Raw genomic sequence first — 15,100 nt, 5'->3', positions numbered from 1 at the left:
GGCTGCACTGTCACACATTACCTACCGTTACACCGCAGATGCCTCTCCTATCACGCACCAACTAAAATTACACTAGGGTGGCCTTTCCTTCACTCAGCACCTAACATTGCACTAGGGTGGCCTCTCATATCACTCAGCAACTAACATTACAGTAGGGAGGCTTTTCCTTTTATTCAGCAACTAAGATTACACTATAGCGGCCGCTCCTCTCATTCAATACCTAAGATTACACGAGGGTGGCCTTTCCTCACTCGCCACCTCACAGTACACTACGTTGGCTTCTCATATCAATCAGCACCAAACATTATGATATGGTGGCATGTCTCTCACCACCTAATAATACAATAGGGTGGTCTCTCCTGTTCCTTAGTGCCTGACATATCAGTAGGTTGGTTTTTCCTGTTATTCATCAACTGATAATACACTTGGGCGGCTTTTTCTCTCATCCACCCCCTAAGTCTACATTTGGGTGGTCTTTTCTGTCACTCACAACCTAATATTACTCTAAAGTGGCCACTTATGTTATTCAATACCTAAGACCACTAGGGTGGCCTTTCCTAACATTACATTAGGGTGGCCTCTCCTGTCACTCACCACCTAACATTACACTACAGTGGCCTTTCCTGTCATTCATCACTTACCATTACACTAGGGTGGCTTCTCGTTTCACCTAGTACTTAACATTACACTAGGTCAGCCTTAACTGTCACTCACTACCTTACAGTGTAATAGAGTGGTCTCTCCTGTCACTCTGTACTTAACATTACACTAGGGTAAGCTCTCCCTTCGCTCACCACCTAACATTGCACTAGAGGAGCCTCTCCCGTCATTCACCACCTATAATTGCACAAGAGGAACTTCTACAGTCACTAAACACCTAACACTACACTAGAGAAACCTTTCCCGTCACTTATCACCAAACATTAAGTTAGGGTGGTCCCTCCTGTCACTCAACACCTGTTATTACACGGGTAGCCTCTCCTTTCACTCACCTTGTAACATTCCAGGAAGGTGTCTCACCTGTCGCTCATCAACTAACATCACATTGGTCTCGTCTCTCCTGTCACTCAAAAACATATACTACTCTAGGGTAGTCTCTCCTATCACTCACAACCTGATAAAACTCGAGGATGACTTCTCTTGTCACTCATCATCTAACATTACACTAGGGTGGCTTCTCCTGCCACTCATCACCAAACATTACACGATGGAGGCCTTTCCTGTCCCTCAGCACCGAATATCACTTTAGGGTGACCTCTTCTGTCACTCAACACCTAACAAAAAAGTAGGTTGGCTTCTCCTGTCTAACATTAACCAAGATTACACTCGGACGGCTATTTCTATAACTCACCATCTAAGACTACATTCAGGTGGCCTTTCCTGTAACTCACCACCTAACATTACATTGAAGTGGCCTCTCCAGTCATTCACCACTTCAAATTACACTAGGGTGGCCTCTCCTGTCACCCACCACCTAATATCACACCTAGGGTGGCCTCTCCCATCACTCAATACCTAATGTACGCTACGTTGGCTTCTCTTATCAATCAGCAACCAACATTGCAATATGGTGGCATTTCCTGTCATCTACCACCTAACATTACACTAGGGTGGCCTCTCCTGTCGCTCAGCACCAAACATAACAGCAGGTTGGCTTTTCCTGTCATTCATCTATTAAGATTGCGCTATAGCGGCCTCCTCTCTTATTCACCACCTAATACTTCACTTGGGTGGCCTCTTTTGTCACTCACCACCAAAAATAACATTAGGTTGGCTTTTCCAGTTATTCATCTTCTAAGATTAAACTCGAGCGGCATTTTCTCTTACTTACAAGCTAAGGCTACCTTAGGGTGGTCTTTCCTGTCACTCATCTGTTATTCAACACCTAACATTAAAGTAAGGTGACCTCTCCTGTCACTCACCACCTAACATTACTCTAGGGTGGCATCCTCTGTCGCTCAATACCTAACATTCAACCAGGATGGCTTTTCCTTTTACCCAGCACCTAACATTACACTAGAGTGGCTTCTCCTGTCACACACCACCTAACATTTCACTAGAGTGGCCTCTGCTGTTGCTCATCAACTAATATAACACTAGCGTGGCCTCTCCTGTCACTTACAACTTATCATTACAGTTGAGTGGCCTCTACTGTCACACACCACCTAATATTGCACTAGGGTGCCCTCTCTTGCCATACACCACCTAACATTGAACTTCGTTGGCCTCTTGTGTCACTCAACACCAATATCACACTAAACTGTCCTCTTGTCGCTTACAACCTACTATTACAATTCAGTGGCCACTCCTCGAACTCAACACATAATGTTACACTAGCGTGGCTTTTGCTTTCACTCACCACCAAACATTAAACTTGGGTGGTTTCTCTCGTCATTCACGTGGTCTCTCTTGTCACTCACCATCTGACATTATAACAGGGTGACTGTAATGTTACTTATTACGTAACGTTACACTACAGAGTCCTCTCCTGTCACTCACCACCTGAGATTACACTAGGATGGCGTTTCATGTCACTCAGCACCTAGCATTACAGTAGGGTGGCTTTTCCTTGTATTCACCAACTAAGATTACACTATGGCGGCCTCTTCTCTCATTCACAACCTAAGACTACACTAGGGTGGCCTTTCTTGTCACTCACTACCTCACTCTACACTATGTTAGTTTCTGTCAATAAGCTGCTAACATTACAATATGGTGGCATGTCCTGTCACACACCACCTAACATTACACTAGGGTGGCCTCTCCTGTCACTCAGCACCAAATATAAAAGTAGGTTGGCTTTTCGTGGTATTCATCTACTATGATTACACTCGGGTGGTTTTTCCTTCACTCACCATCTAAGAGTACCTTAGGGTGGGCTTCCCTGCACTTACTACCTAACATTACACTAGGGTGGGTTCTCCTTTCACCTAGCACCTAACAGTACACTAGGGTGGCTTCTCTTTTCACACATCACCTAGTATTTCCTGTCCCTAAACACCTAACATAACACTAGGGTGGCCTTTTCTGTTACTCACCATTTATTTTTACAGTTGGGTGGTCTCTCCTGTCACATACCACCTAATATTACACAAGGGAGCCCTCTCTTATCATACACCGCCGAACATTACACTTGGTTGGCCTTTCAGGTCGCTCAACACCGATACCACGTTAAGCTGTCCTCTTCTGCCACATACAACCTAATATAACAATACAGTGGCTACTTCTCTAACTCATCACATAAAGTTAAACCAGGGTGGCTTTTGTTTTCACTCATCACCAAATATTAAACTTGGGTGGTTTTTCTCTTCACTCACCTTGTCCCTCCTGTCACTCACCATCTGACATTAGAACAAGGTGGCTGTACTGTCACTTGTTACCTAACGTTACACAAACAGAGGCCGATCCTGTCACTGAGCACTCAACATTACTTAGGGTGGCCTCTCCTGTCATTCACCATCTAACATTACTGTAGGGAGGATTTTCCTTTTATCACAATATAGCGGCCTCTTCTTTCTCTCACAACTTACGACTAGAATGAGGCGGCCTTTCCTATTGCTAACCACCTCAAAGTACACAACTTTGGCTCCTCTTAGCAATCACCACTCAACATTACACTAAGATCTGTTACTTCCGTTATTCTCCAACTAACTTTACACTAGGATGGCTACTCCAGTCGCTCACCAACTAACATTACACTTGTGTGGCCTCTCATGTCACTCACCACCTAACATTACACGAAATTGGCCTGTTCTATCATTCACCTCGTAAGATATCAGTACGGTGGCCTCATGTCATTCACTAAATATCACATTTGGGTGGATTATCCTATCACCCACTAACTTATCTAACACTAGGGTAGTCTCCTGTCATTCATCATATAATACCACATTAGGGTGGACTTCCCTGTTATCCACTTACTTGTTTTACATTACCGTGGCCTCTCCTGTCACTTACCACCTAACATTATACTTGAATGGCTTCTGTCACTCAGCACTTAACAATACAGTAGGGTGGCCTCTCTCGTCACTCACCATCTAACATTACATGAGGGTGGCCTGTTCTATCACTCACTTCGTAATGATACCTATTACTTATTACCTATTGTTGCACTACGGTGGCCTGTTCTGTCACTAACCTCATGAAATATCTGTAACTTGGCCTCTCGTGTCATCCACCAAATGATATCAAATTAGGGTGGACTCCTGTCACCCACCTACCACCTAACATTACACTTAAATGTCTTCTGTCACTCATCACCTAACGATACAATAGGGCGGCCTCTCTCGTCACATTACACTAGGGTAGCCTCTCCTGTCATACATAACCTAATGTTATACAAGGCTGGCCTCTCCTCTCACTGAGCACCTAAGATAACACTAGGGTGACCTCTCTTGTCACTCAACCCTAACACAACAGTATGTTGGCTTTTCCAATTTTCATTAACTAAGGTTACATTCGGGCTGACTTTTCTCTCACTCACCACTACATTAGGGTGGCCTTTCATGTCACTCACCACCTAACATTACGCTAGAGTGGCCTCTCCTTTCACTCACCACCTAACATTACTCTTGGGTGGCATCTCCTGTCACTCAAACTTGATATTACGCTATGATGGCTTTTCCTGTCATTCATCACCTAACATTGCACTAGGGTAGCTTCTCCTGTCACACATCACCTAATATTTCACTAAAGTGGCCTCTCCTGTCCCTCAGCACCTGACATAACTCTAGGGTGGCCATTCCTGTCGCTCACCACTTATTGTTACAATAGGGTGACCTCTCCTGTCACACACCACCTAATATTACATTAGAGTGCCCTCGTTTGTCATACACCATCTAACATTACACTTGGATGGCGTCCCGTGTCATTCAACAGCAACATAAGGCTAGGCTGTCCTCTTCTGTCACTTACTACCTAATATTACAATATAGTGGCCACTCCTCTAACTCATCACATAATGTTAAACTAGGGTGGCTTTTGTTTTCACTCATAACCAAACATTAAACTTGGGAGGTTTCTTTCGTCATTCACGTTGTCTCTCTTATCACTCACCATCTGACATTACAACACGGTGGCTGTACTGTCACTTATTACCTAACGTTACACTATAGAGGCCGCGCCTGTCACTAAGCACCCAACATTACTCTAGGGTGGCCTCCCCTGTCACTCACCATCTAACATTACACTAGGTTGGCCTCTCCTGTCATTCACCATTTACCATTACAGTAGGGCGGCGTATCCTGGTCTCCACCACCTACCATTACAACAGCGCAGCCTCTTCTGTCACTTCCTTATAGTGCAATAGGGTGGTCTCTCCTGTCACTCTCCACTTAAGATTTCACTAGGGTAAGCTCTCCCTCGCTTGCACCTAACATTGTACGAGAGAAGCCTCTCCCGTCATTCACCACCTAAGATTGCACAAGAGAAACATCCCCGTCACTGAACTCCTAACATTACACTGAAAAAGCCTCATCCGTCACTTACCACCCAACATTACTCTAGGGTGACCTCTCCTGTCATTCACCACCTAACATTAGACTAGGATGGCCTCTCCTGTCACTCACAAGCTAACATTACACTAGGATGTGTTCTTCTGTCACCCACCACCCAACAATACACTATGGTGGCCTCTCCTGTCAATTGCCAAATAATATTACACGAAGGAGACTTCTGTCACTCACCACTTTATATTTTACGAGAATAACATCTTATGTCACTCACAACCTAACATTACACCAGGATATGTCCTTCTGTCACCCGCCACCTAACAATACACTATGATGGCCTTTCCTGTCACTCACTATCTAACATTACACTAGGATGGCCTCTCCTGTCTCTTATAACCTTACGTTACACTAGGATATGTTCTGTCACTCACCACCTAACAATACACCATGGTGGCCCCTCCTGTCACTCACCTCTTAATATTACACGAAGGAGACTTCTCCTGTCGCTCACCATTTAACAGTATCCTAGAATGGCATCTCCCGTCACTCACAATCTAATGTTACACTATGGTGTCCTTTTCTGTCCCTTACCACCTATCATTACAATAGGGTAGCCACTCCTGTCAGTCATCACATAATGTTACACTAGGGTGGCTTCTCCTATCACCCACCACCAAACATTAAGTCAAAGGGGGTCTCTCTCGTAATTCTCGTGGTCTTTCCCTGTCACTCAACACCTCTCATTACAACAGGGTGGCCTTTCCTGTCACTCACTACCTGATATCACACTAGGGTGGCCTTTCCTGTCACTTACTACCTAACATTACACTAGGGTGGCTTCGCCTGTCACGCACCACATAACATTGCACTAGGATTGCTTCTCCTGTCATTTGCCACCTAACAGTACACTAGGGTGGCCTTTCTTCTCACTCGGAACCTAACTTTACACTAAGGAGGACTCTCTTACCACAAATCACTTAAGATTACATTAAGATGGCTTCTCCTGTCACCAATCACTTAACGTTACATTAGGATGGCCTCTCATATCATCCACCACCAGACATTACAACAACGTGTCTGTGCTGTCACTTATTACTTAACCTAACACTACACAGGCCTCGCCTGTCACTCACCACCTGAAATCCCTTCTAGTATGGCTTCTCCTGTCACTCAATATTACAGTAGGCTGGCTTCTTTTGTTCACCAACTGAGATTACAGTGTAGCGGACTCTCCCCTCATTCACCACCTAAGACTACACCAGGGTTGCCTTTTCCTGTCTCGCAGCCACCTCACTGTACACTACATTGGCTTCTCCTGTCAATTAGCACCTAACCTTAAGATATGGGGACATGTTCTGTCACTCCCCACTAACATTATAGGGCGATCCTCTCCTGTATCTCACCATCCACCATTACACTAAGCAGCCCTCTTCTTTCACTTACAACCTAACTTAACAATAAAGTGGCCACACCTATCAAATACTGTTACACTAGGGTGGCTTCTTCTTTCACTCACAACCAAACATGAAACTTAGGTGGTTTCTCTCATCATTCACGTAGTCTCTTCGGTCACTCATCACCTGATATCATAACAGAGGGGCTCTGCTCGCACTTATTACCTAACGTTACACTAAAGAGTTCTCTCCTGTCACTCAGTACCCAGCAATACACTAGGGTAGCCTCTCCTGTCACTCACCATCTAGAATTACACTAAAGTTGCCTTTACTGTCGCTCAGCACGTAATATTACCGTAGGGATGGCTTTTCCTTTTATTCACCAGCTATGATTACAATGTAGCGGCCTCTTCTGTCACTCAAAGCCTAACACTGTACTAAGGTGGCCCCTCCTATCGCTCACCACTTCAAAGTGCACTGCTAAGGTTTCTCCTGGCAATTACCACTAAACATCACATTACGATCTGTTAATCCTGTTATTATCCATCTAACATTGCACTAGGATGGCTCCTCCTGTCGCTCGCCGCCTGTTCTATCACTCACCTTTTAACAATGCACGAAGATGGCCTCTCCTGTCACTCACTACCTAATATTGCACAATGTAGCCTGTTCTGTACTAACCTCGTAATATATCACTAAGGTAGCGTATCCTGTCATTCACCAAATAATATCATATCAGGTGGGAATCTTCTGTCATCCACTAAAATACATTACACTAGGATGGCCTCTCCTGTCATTCCCAACTTGTCATTACAATAGAGCGGTCTATCCTGTTTCCCACCACCAAACATTACACCCGGGCAGCATCTCCTGTTACTCATTATCTTACATTTCAATAAAGTGTTTTCTCCTATCACTTTCCACTTAAAATTACACAATCGTAAGCTCTCTGGTCTCTCTCTACCTAACATTGCAATAGAGAAGCCTCTCCTGTCACTTACCATCTAACATTACATTCAGGTGGCTCCCCCTGTCATTCACCACCTGAGATTGCAAAAGAGAAACTTACCCCGTTACTCAACACCTAACATCACACAAGAGAAGCATCTCCCGTCACTTACCACCAAACATTGAATTACGGTGGCCTCTCCTGCCACTCAACACTGTACCAAGGTGGCCTCACTTGTCAGTAACCAACTAATATCACTTTGGGATGGACTCTTCTGTCACTTACTAACATTACATTACATTACATTAGGGTGGCCTCTCTTATCACTCACCACCTACCATTACCATAGCGTGGCCTCTCTTATCACTCACCACCTACCATTACCATAGCGTGGCCTCTCTTATCACTCATCACCTACCATTACCACAGCGTGGCCTCTCTTGTCACTCATCACGTAACATCACACTAGTGTCGGCTCTACTGTTACCAACCAGTTCACTATGATGGCCTCTTCCGTCACCCACTAACTTATATTACAATAGAGTGGCCTCTCCTTTCACTCACCACCTAATATCACACTTGTGTGGCCTCTCCTGCCACTCACCACCAAAAACATGACGGAGGTGGCCTCTCGTGTGAATCACCACCCTCCATTTCACAATAATGGTTTATCTTGTCGCTCATCACCTAACATTACGTTAGGGTTGACTCCACTGTCACTCAGCACCTGACTCTACACTTGGGCGGCCTTTCCAGCCACTCATCACTCATCATCTTAATGTATTCACTAGGATGGCCGTTCCTGTCGCTCATCACCTAGCATTACACTAGGGTGGCTTCTCCTGTCATGCATCACCTACCATTCCACTAGCATGGCATCTTCTGTCACTCACCTCCTAATATTACACCTGTGTGACCTCTCCTGTCACCCATAACCTAAAATAACACGCGGGTGGTCTCTCCTGTCGCTCACACCTTCCATTACACTCACCACCAAACATTACACTAATGTTCACTTTACTGGCATTCAGCTCCTAGCATTATTATAGAGTGACTCCTTTCAGTCACTACATAGCATTACACTGAGCGGCCTCTAATGCCACTCACCACCTAGCGTTGCACTAGGGTGGCCGGCCCTGTCACTCATCACTTAATCTTGCACTTGATGTCACCTCTGCCTAATACTATGGTGGACTCTCCTGTCTTTCTCTCCACCTAATAATGCACTAAGTTGGCCTCTCCTGCCACACACCAACTAATATATCATAAGGGTAGGCTCATCTGTAACTCACCACCTAAAATTACACAAAGGTGTCCTTTCCTGTAAGTCACAACCTAACAGTACATCAGGGCGGCCCATCCTGTTACTCACCACCTACGATTGCACTAGTCTACCCTCTTTTGTCACTCACTAACAAACATTACTCTGGGGTGGCCTTTCTTGTCACTCACCACCTAACGTTACACCGGGGTGGCCCCATATTGTCCCTCACTGCATAACATTATACAAAGGTGGCCTCTTCTGTCACTCACCACGGATGTTTTACTAGGATGGCTTCTCATGTCATTCAATACCTAACTTTACTAATCGGTGGCCTCTCCCGTCACTCATCACCTGATATTACACTTGGATGGCCTCTCCTGCCACTCTAAACCTGATGCCATTCGAAGGTGACCTCTCCTGTCATTTACCACATAACATTACACTAAGATCGCCTCTCCCGTCACTAGCCAACTAACATTACACTCAGTTATTTTTCCCGTCATCTAGGACATGAGCAAAGTTCAAAGGTAATACCGCGAGTCATCAAGTCATGTACGTAAGATGAAGCATGCTGTAACCACCATTAATGTTTTTTTTCTGCATCTCAGGACAGCTTCCTTGACCTTGCCCGCCATATTAATATCCTGCCATGTAACTGCAACTTAATTATCAACTTTGTGTTGGAACCTTTGCCTAATGTGCTGTCCCTGTTTTCTTCGTCTGTGTAGTCTTCGTAATGATACCTTCATTTCGCTGTGCTTATAAATATATAAGTCTTTGTGTATAATTCTCATAAGGATATTTCTTCATTCCCTTTTCCGTGTCTTTTGATTTTATTTCAGATGGCACATTCATGCTGGAGTCTCCTGGAGCGTATGGTGTTAGTGATGATGCTGTCACCAGCTGGACGTCACTTTGTACGGGAGATGATCATATAGGGCTAATATTAACTTTTGAGGGAGTAATGACAACAACGGAAAATACAGGTATATACGAAGATTACGTAAACGATACACAATTTGATGAGATGAATGTCAATTGCGATGAATTACTTGTGTAAGCAAGAACAAAGGATCATTATAGAAACAACTTACAAGAATATGTTAATCTCATTTAGGATAAAAAGTAAAACAGCGCTTGATGAATATGCAAAAACTACCTACTGATGAAATTACAAGTTAACAAACAGTGCACAATCAGAAGATACGAAGCGTATGTATACAGTGAAGGACAAAAGTCTTTTCCTAAGACCTTGTTCAAACATCTCACGAAAGGCGAGATTCTGGCGCGCGCTTCCTCGCGTGATACGAATGGTTGGTAAGTCTGAGCAGTTCCTCCATACTTACTTGACTAACTTTCCTGAGAAAAAGGGAAGAAATCTGATATTTCCTATTTTTTCAGAATATCTACCTACAAATTTTACATTCATCTAAACAGGTTTTATTTGTTTTTTATGACCAAAGATAATTCGACTGCATGGCGTCAACCAGAGAATAATTCGAACATCGCTCCCAACCAACTAAACATGTCGTTTCTGTTATAAGGGTAGAGTTTGAGCCCACCTTAGTAAAATAACTCCTACTGCTCACCTCGTTAATCTTGTGTCACCTAACTTTGATGTTATAGATTACCTTACTTTTGCGCTTCGTTTATCTCCTCCCAAATTCTTCCAACGACGAGTTGTATTATTCAACTAATTGACCTCTTGCCACGAAGCTCTGCCATCTTCTCATCCATATGTTGTTCAATGTACACCACGAGGATTGGTTCAGCTCTAATCAGGACGATCCTGGTGGAGCCAAGGCCTTTCGTTTTCTAAAACATTTGATACTTTTTTCTCATTTTTTTACTCCTGAACTATACCACACCATTTCTGTCCCCTTAGGGTCTTTTTGACCATAATCTTATTTCGATTACTTCTAATTGGGTAAGTCCATCCTCTGACCCCTTCCCCTATCCCCTCGGAACGCCAACTTTGGCATTTTGGGAGGGCTCAGTGTTTGTCCACGTGCAGCTGCTACATTGCCACTCCATGGTATGAGCGCTGCTTCTCTGGTTGGAATTCCTCGTGTTATGCTAAACGCATAGCAGAGGTTATCTTGGCTGGGATGGAGTGCTACATCGTATCTTCTTCCAACTACCTTTCCCCTTCGTTGTGGTGTGATAGCTCCAGTTCTGATCCCTGTCGCATCAGGGACGGAGCGTATCGGACTATGAAACTCTTCTCTTCCCCTGAAACGCCCTACTTCACTACTGAAACTCTAATTTCATTGTTGTTCGGAATCATTGCAAAGCTGTTCTTCGTAGAGCCGAGTGCACTTTCATGACAAGAAAGTGTGCTGACTTAATTTGTTCTATTGACAAATCTTTTTGGTCCTCAACCAAAAGCATCTCCAACAACTTCTGTAACTCAATCTTTCTTCCCCTTTTCCCACCTGATCAATCTATTGATAATTCTCCAACTAATAAAGCTTCTCTTTTGACACCTTGTTTTCCTCTTACTCATCTTTGGATTATTCATGTTTTAATCCTGCGGCCAAGCTCCACCCTTTGAACCTATTCCATCTCCTATATTCTCGTGCAGGGGACGAGGCACACCTCCTCGTGTTCTACTGGAGTATTCCTCTGAGCTAACACCAACCCTTGTTCGCCTGCTTCACTTTTGAAAACCCACACTGTGTCTTGGTGCTTTAACCCCTCCAACAATTGCCCTATCGCTCTCACATCTACTTCTCCATAGTTTTTCAATGTCTTTTAAACTCACTTTCTCAAGCACTCAGAATCCGAGGTCCTTCTTTCAGATCAGCAGCATGGATTTCGCTGTGCTAGGTTGACTGGTGATTTCTCCTATGTGACTCACGTCTGATCCTCTCAGGCATTTCGGCGAAACTTGTCGTAGGCCTCGACATCTCTAATGCATTTGACAGAGTGTGGCATAAGTCTTTGCTTTCAAAACTTCCTTCGTTTATTTTCAGCGCTTCTCTCTTTTCTTTTGCATAGTTTACTTTCTGGTCATTCCATAGCAGTAGTCGTGGATGGAGCGACTTTTCCCTCCTATCTTATCTACAGCAATGTTCCTCATGGTTCTATCCTGTCATCTGCTACTCTTTCTTCTCTTAATAATCAAAATGATCTTCTCTCCACTACTTCTAACTCAATAAACTATTATGATGATGATTCCACTTTACATACTTCAACACACTTTACCTCACCTCCTCCCTTTAATACTAATTTTCTTTCTCGTACTGATCATATTTCCTCTCTAAATTTTGACCTGTACAGCTTTTCGGACTGGGGAAGCAGTAGACCTGTAAAATCTGATAGAGCTAAAATGCAATTTTTCCCTGCTCCTTCTAGGAATAATCTGTCCCTCTCTATTCAGTTTCAAAGCACCAAAGTTTCAAACTTGTAATGACATAAACGCGTTTCACACATAAAGGGTTTATATCCGCCAAGGTATGGCATACTGCTCACACATCTGGTGGGAGGGGAGGGGGCCTCATCCTTCACCTCTCTATTAGCAGGAGTGGAATCAAGAGCCTTCTGTCTCATTAATTCTCCTAGCATCACCTCTCATTAATCTTCCCTTTCGGTACGTCACGATGATGCTGCTTTTTATCTATTTCTCTGTTCTATAGGTATCATTTTGGCCATTGTTATCGTGAACTGTCTACATGTGTCCCCAGCTACGAGGCACGCGTTTGGCTGCTGCTCTCCACATCTTCTGTGAGTAGACCGGCCGCTGGAGGAAGGGCTGCTATGGTACCCCCTTATTTCTTTGAACAGGCTTAGCTGTGGCATTATCTTCCTTCATCTTTTCCTCTTCATATAAACATTCTTTACGAGTCAGGTCTACAAACACTTGCGGAGCTCTGATTAATTTCTCTTCAACTTTTTTCTTTCGCACGAGATGACGTTTATTGGGGCATGTTATTTACCCGTTACATGTCGGTCACTATTACAAAAAAATTCAAAGCTCACTGCAGTCAGACTTGTCAACTACCAAGTCATGACAAGCACTTTCATTATGTTTCTGTAGATATAAATGAATTATCTGGGACAATCGACAACAGACTTTTGCCTTTCACTGTACGCGACATAAGGGACAAACATGCAACAACATACGTAATGATCTTTCCTGTACTCACTCACCATCGGTCGCTGCACCAAGCCAGGAGGAAGAGAAGTGGTCCTGAAGCAATGAAGCCAAGGACAATTGCCAGCCAGGTCCACTGGTGGAAAGGGAAGGCCAGTGCTTGCCAGTGGGGCAACGGAGGCTCGACACGAGTCATGAAACCCACTGCCTGTGTAAGAGAATCACTCGTGTTTTCTAAAAGTGGTGGTAGGGGAATAACATGTGTTTTGTAGAGGTGATGGTATGAGAATCATCTGTGTTTTCTAGAGGTGGTGGTATGAGAATCATCTGTGTTTTCTAGAGGTGGTGGTATGAGAATCATCTGTGTTTTCTAGAGGTGGTGGTAGGAGAATCATCTGTGTTTTCTAGAGGTGGTGGTATGAGAATCATCTGTGTTTTCTAGAGGTGGTGGTAGGAGAATCACGTGTTTTCTGGAATTGATGGTAGGGGAATCACTTGTGTTCTCTGGCGGTGGAGGTAGGAGAATCACTTGTGATCTCTGGAAATGATGTTACGAGAATCACTTGTGTTTTTTTTTTTAGAAATGATGGTAGAAGAATCACTTGTATTTTCTCGGGGTGGTGGTGGGATAATCACTTGTTTTCTCTGGAGGTGGTGGTATGAGAATCACTTGTGTTCTCTAGCGGTGGTGGCAGGAGAATCACTCGTGCTCACTAGAGGTGGCTGGAGAGAAGAATCACTTTTGTTTCTCTTTAGATGGTGGTGGCTGGAGAATCATCTGAGTTTCTCCAGACATGGTGGTAAGAGAATCATTTGTGCCTCTGTAGAAGTGGTTGGAGGACAATCGCTTGTGTTTCTCTAGACGTTACGGTAAGAGAATCACTAGTGTTTCTCTTGAGGTGAGGGGTAGGAAAATAATTAAATTTTTGTAAAGAAGGTTGAGGGAGAATCACTTGTGTCTCTCTAGTTTTGGTGATTGGAGAATCACTTGAGTCTCTGCAGAGAAGGTGCAAGGAAAGTCACTTTGTTTTTCTCTAGAGGTGATGGTATGAGAATCACTTGTGTTTCTTTACAGGGGTGGTAGGAGAATCATTTGCGTTTTTCTAGAGGTGGTAGTGGGAGAATCACTTGTGTTTCTCTAAAGTGGTGGGGTTAGGAGAATCATAGTGATTCTTTAGACGTGGTGGTAGAAAGGTGATTTGTGTATCTCTAAAGGCGGTGATAGGAGAATCACTTGCTTCTCGATAGGCTGTAATAGGAAAATAAATTTTGTTTCTTTGGAGGTGATGGTAGCAGAATCATTTGAGTTTCTGTAGAACAAGTTGGAGAATCACTTATGTTTCACTATGGGTGTGATGCTAGGATAATCGTTTGTATCTTTTGCAATGTGGTTGTAGGATAATCTGCGTTTCTCTAAACCTGGTGGTAGGAGAATCACTTGTGTCTTTAGCGTTGGTGGTAGGAGAATCACTGGAAGGAGAGTCACCAGTGTTTTTCTAGAGATATTAATCGGAAAATCACTTGTGACTCTGTGAAAATGGTGGTAGGATAAGAACTTGTGTCTCTATAAAAGTGGTGGTAGCATAATCACTTGTGATCCTCTTAAGGTGGTGATAGAAGAATCACCTGTGATTCTCTAGAGGTGGTGGCAGAAGAATCACATATTTCTCTAAAGGGGTGGTGATAGAATCAATTTGGTTTATGGCAAGATGAGGGATTATATAGTGATATATGGGACGTGAATTCTAAAGCATAAACTAACACTGTAAAATTTTTTGTTCCTGGGTAGTAAGTGTTATTTCCTTATTACTTATGAGTAAACAGTTGGGAAAAGGGCTATCATTCCCATGTAACTTTGCGTTTGTGACCAGTTCCATGATCTCGCTTAGTTAAGGTGCCTGACCCTGTTACAGTGCTGAGCCACACTAAAGTTCCTGGCCCAGTTAC

The 15,100-nt window shown here is 43.7% G+C and overlaps 1 protein-coding gene across 1 annotated transcript in view; it reads right to left on the bottom strand.

Annotated features, from left to right (window-relative positions):
- Nucleotides 1–13,349, bottom strand: part of LOC139749713 (ionotropic receptor 21a-like) — an 87,039-nt gene extending 73,690 nt beyond the window's left edge. Inside the window, exon 1 of the mRNA XM_071663867.1 lies at nucleotides 13,210–13,349. Coding sequence (XP_071519968.1) covers nucleotides 13,210–13,349 — 140 coding nt within the window. The remainder of the gene's footprint in view (nucleotides 1–13,209) is intronic.
- Nucleotides 13,350–15,100: the final 1,751 nt, after the last annotated feature.

This window comes from Panulirus ornatus, chromosome 8 (assembly GCF_036320965.1).
Source record: "Panulirus ornatus isolate Po-2019 chromosome 8, ASM3632096v1, whole genome shotgun sequence".
Lineage (NCBI taxonomy): Eukaryota > Metazoa > Arthropoda > Malacostraca > Decapoda > Palinuridae > Panulirus > Panulirus ornatus.
This window is presented reverse-complemented; position numbering and strand designations above follow the sequence as displayed.